At 37.1% G+C, this 2,510-nt stretch overlaps 1 protein-coding gene across 1 annotated transcript; it reads left to right on the top strand.

Annotated features, from left to right (window-relative positions):
- Positions 1–458: 458 nt before the first annotated feature.
- Positions 459–644, top strand: FAM89A (family with sequence similarity 89, member A; the record flags this gene model as incomplete). Its single annotated transcript, XM_010142103.1, is given in 1 exon segment — positions 459–644. A coding segment is annotated over 1 exon segment (186 nt), but the record flags the coding sequence as incomplete, so codon positions are not given.
- Positions 645–2,510: the final 1,866 nt, after the last annotated feature.

The following is a 2,510-nucleotide window of genomic DNA, read 5'->3' as shown; positions in this document are numbered from 1 at the left end:
AAAACCAGCCAAAGCTCCATTTGCACCTTTTAATCTCCATTTTTAAAATAAAAACATAGAGCCTATGATACTGTGTGAGAAGGATGTGTGAAAGACTTACAGTGTTACTGGAAAAGGTTGTCTCTTGCATAACGAGGAATATAGAGTTCATGAATGTATGTGTCATGTTTTAGATAGGGGTGAACTGCTTATTAAAAGTTAAGCATGGTGTTGTATTACGACAAAATCTTGAAGACCACCTCGCTCATGTTACGTGGTATTGCACTGCACTTTTCCATGTTCAGTTTATCCCATGGGGAGTTTGTCACCTTAGAAAATGAATTATACTTCCATATTTCATAACTGTTCAAGGTGGAAAGAAGCTTGATCCTGTTGTTTAGCAATGAAAGACATATAGCATTGTACTGCCAGTAAAATCACAATTGTAATACTGTCTGTTGGAAATCTTCCCCCCTCAGGTTGGCCTTCGGCAACTAGATATGTCATTACTGTGTCAGCTGTACTCCCTGTATGAATCGATTCAAGAATACAAAGGTGCCTGCCAAGCGGACTCTAACGCAGACTGCACATACGCTCTGGAAAATGGTTTTTTTGATGAAGAGGAGGAATACTTCTAGAAGCAGGAAGATTCAACTCTGGGCTGACTGAGGTTCTTTTGTCCTTCTCTCTCTGTAACACGCCGCAGCAAGAACGACTGGAATCTCTATGGATCCCTCTTCCTGAGGAGGAACACGCAGCTACCCCGAGTTGTGTTAAATCCACTTATTTTAACAGGCTGTCAGTACAAGTTACTCATGCAAATACCACTTGAGGAAAGTGCTGTACTCTAACTTTCGAAGAGTCCTCAGACATGCTTGACAAAGAGTTTTCAATTTAATTTGCAAGGTGGGTGTTTTCAGCTTATACACATTGGTAGTTTATAACTGGAATTTTAATCGTAGAAGAGAGCAGCAAATTCCTGAGTTGTAATAACTTTGTAAGGGGGGAGGGAAGCCTCTGCTGTGGTGTATATAGCTATAGGTGATTTTTTTTTTTTTGGTTAACGATATTGATAAATGCATTTTGAACAGGCATCTGGATGCTCACACGTCCTCAGCTCTACTAAGCTAGTTCTGCTCTTACCAGCTGCATCCAGTTTTGCACTGGGTAGGTTGTTTACACAGTTTAATTTTTTTTTTCTCCTTAAGCTAATTTTGACTTTTCCTTATTCCTAGCTTACAAGCTTTACATGTGATAGTGAGTGTTATCAGTTTTTTTCTGTTGATCTAACTTACTGTCACTTAGTGTTAACTTTTATACTATTGTCTGGATTTCTCACATCAACCTGCTAAGCTCTGTCCTGAAATGCTTTGTTTAGCTTTTACTGCACTGCATAGTAAAAGCACAGATTCAAACATAATCTGTCTGCCACTATGTGGCTTGGGATACCATGAACTCCTGTGCAAGTGTTCTTGATCATATGAAGACTAAGGAAACCTCTCATATGACACCATGGGACAAATTGCAATATTTTATACTGGGTGAACTTTGTTTCTGTAAGGTAGACTACCGCTCTTTTTAAAAACGCAAAATGAGTATTTTGAGCACATACTTTGCATATGTTAAAACTTTTTATACTAACTTGTTCTTTGAAGTATAACTTATTTTTGTTTTCAAAACTTACTAAAGCACTCAGTTAAGTTGTTACTATTTCATAGTGTGTACATGTAATGCTTAATCAGTTTGGAAAATGAGAGTTCGTTCCCAGCTATGAGAGTCTTCACCCTTCTATAAGTAAAATCAGCTCCCAACATGATTTTTATTTCATAACTTTAATTCTGAAGATTGCTGTAAAGCACAGTGCCTGAATCTTAACACAAGCTAGTAATTAAGGGCTTAACTCTCAAAGGGTTTTTGCATGGTTCTCATCTGGCATGCATAGAGTTTACAGAAAGAATTGGAGGTCACATTCTGGGGTAGTTCCTCTCTTAAGAGTTTTCAGCAAAGGCTAGGATGCTGCAGTGATAAAAGCCAAGAGATTTCCAGGGTGGAGTTTTTGTGCATTTCCTTTTAAAACTCATTTATTTTAGTGGAGTTTAAAGGCCACAAGAGTAAAGACTGTGAATTGTGTATGCATATAACTTCTTAATCTTGTCTGTGGCAATGGTTGGATTTTCTTTACTGTTAATTCTAGTCTAATCACTCACCCAAAACTAAAATGAATGATAAGGCAAACACATATAATCCAAATGGCTGCATCTATATTTAAGAAGTTGTGTGCATGTGTGTATATATGTATGAGTATATATACACGCATGTATGTGCAACTTTATGCTTTGACTTAAGAATGTATCAACTCTGAATATCATTTGCTGTGCTTTTCGTATTTAGATGATTTCTAGTCTGTTGAAGAACTACTGTTTTTTTGCTCTTTCCCAAAAAATAAAAAGCATGATGTTTAGCATAACTTTTTAATGTCGTGTGCATTTTAATTTACTGTTTCAGCGAATCCAAAACCTCCCCCTAAAACA

Source organism: Buceros rhinoceros, unplaced genomic scaffold (genome assembly GCF_000710305.1).
Source record: "Buceros rhinoceros silvestris isolate BGI_N320 unplaced genomic scaffold, ASM71030v1 scaffold31038, whole genome shotgun sequence".
Taxonomy (NCBI): domain Eukaryota; kingdom Metazoa; phylum Chordata; class Aves; order Bucerotiformes; family Bucerotidae; genus Buceros; species Buceros rhinoceros.
This window is presented reverse-complemented; position numbering and strand designations above follow the sequence as displayed.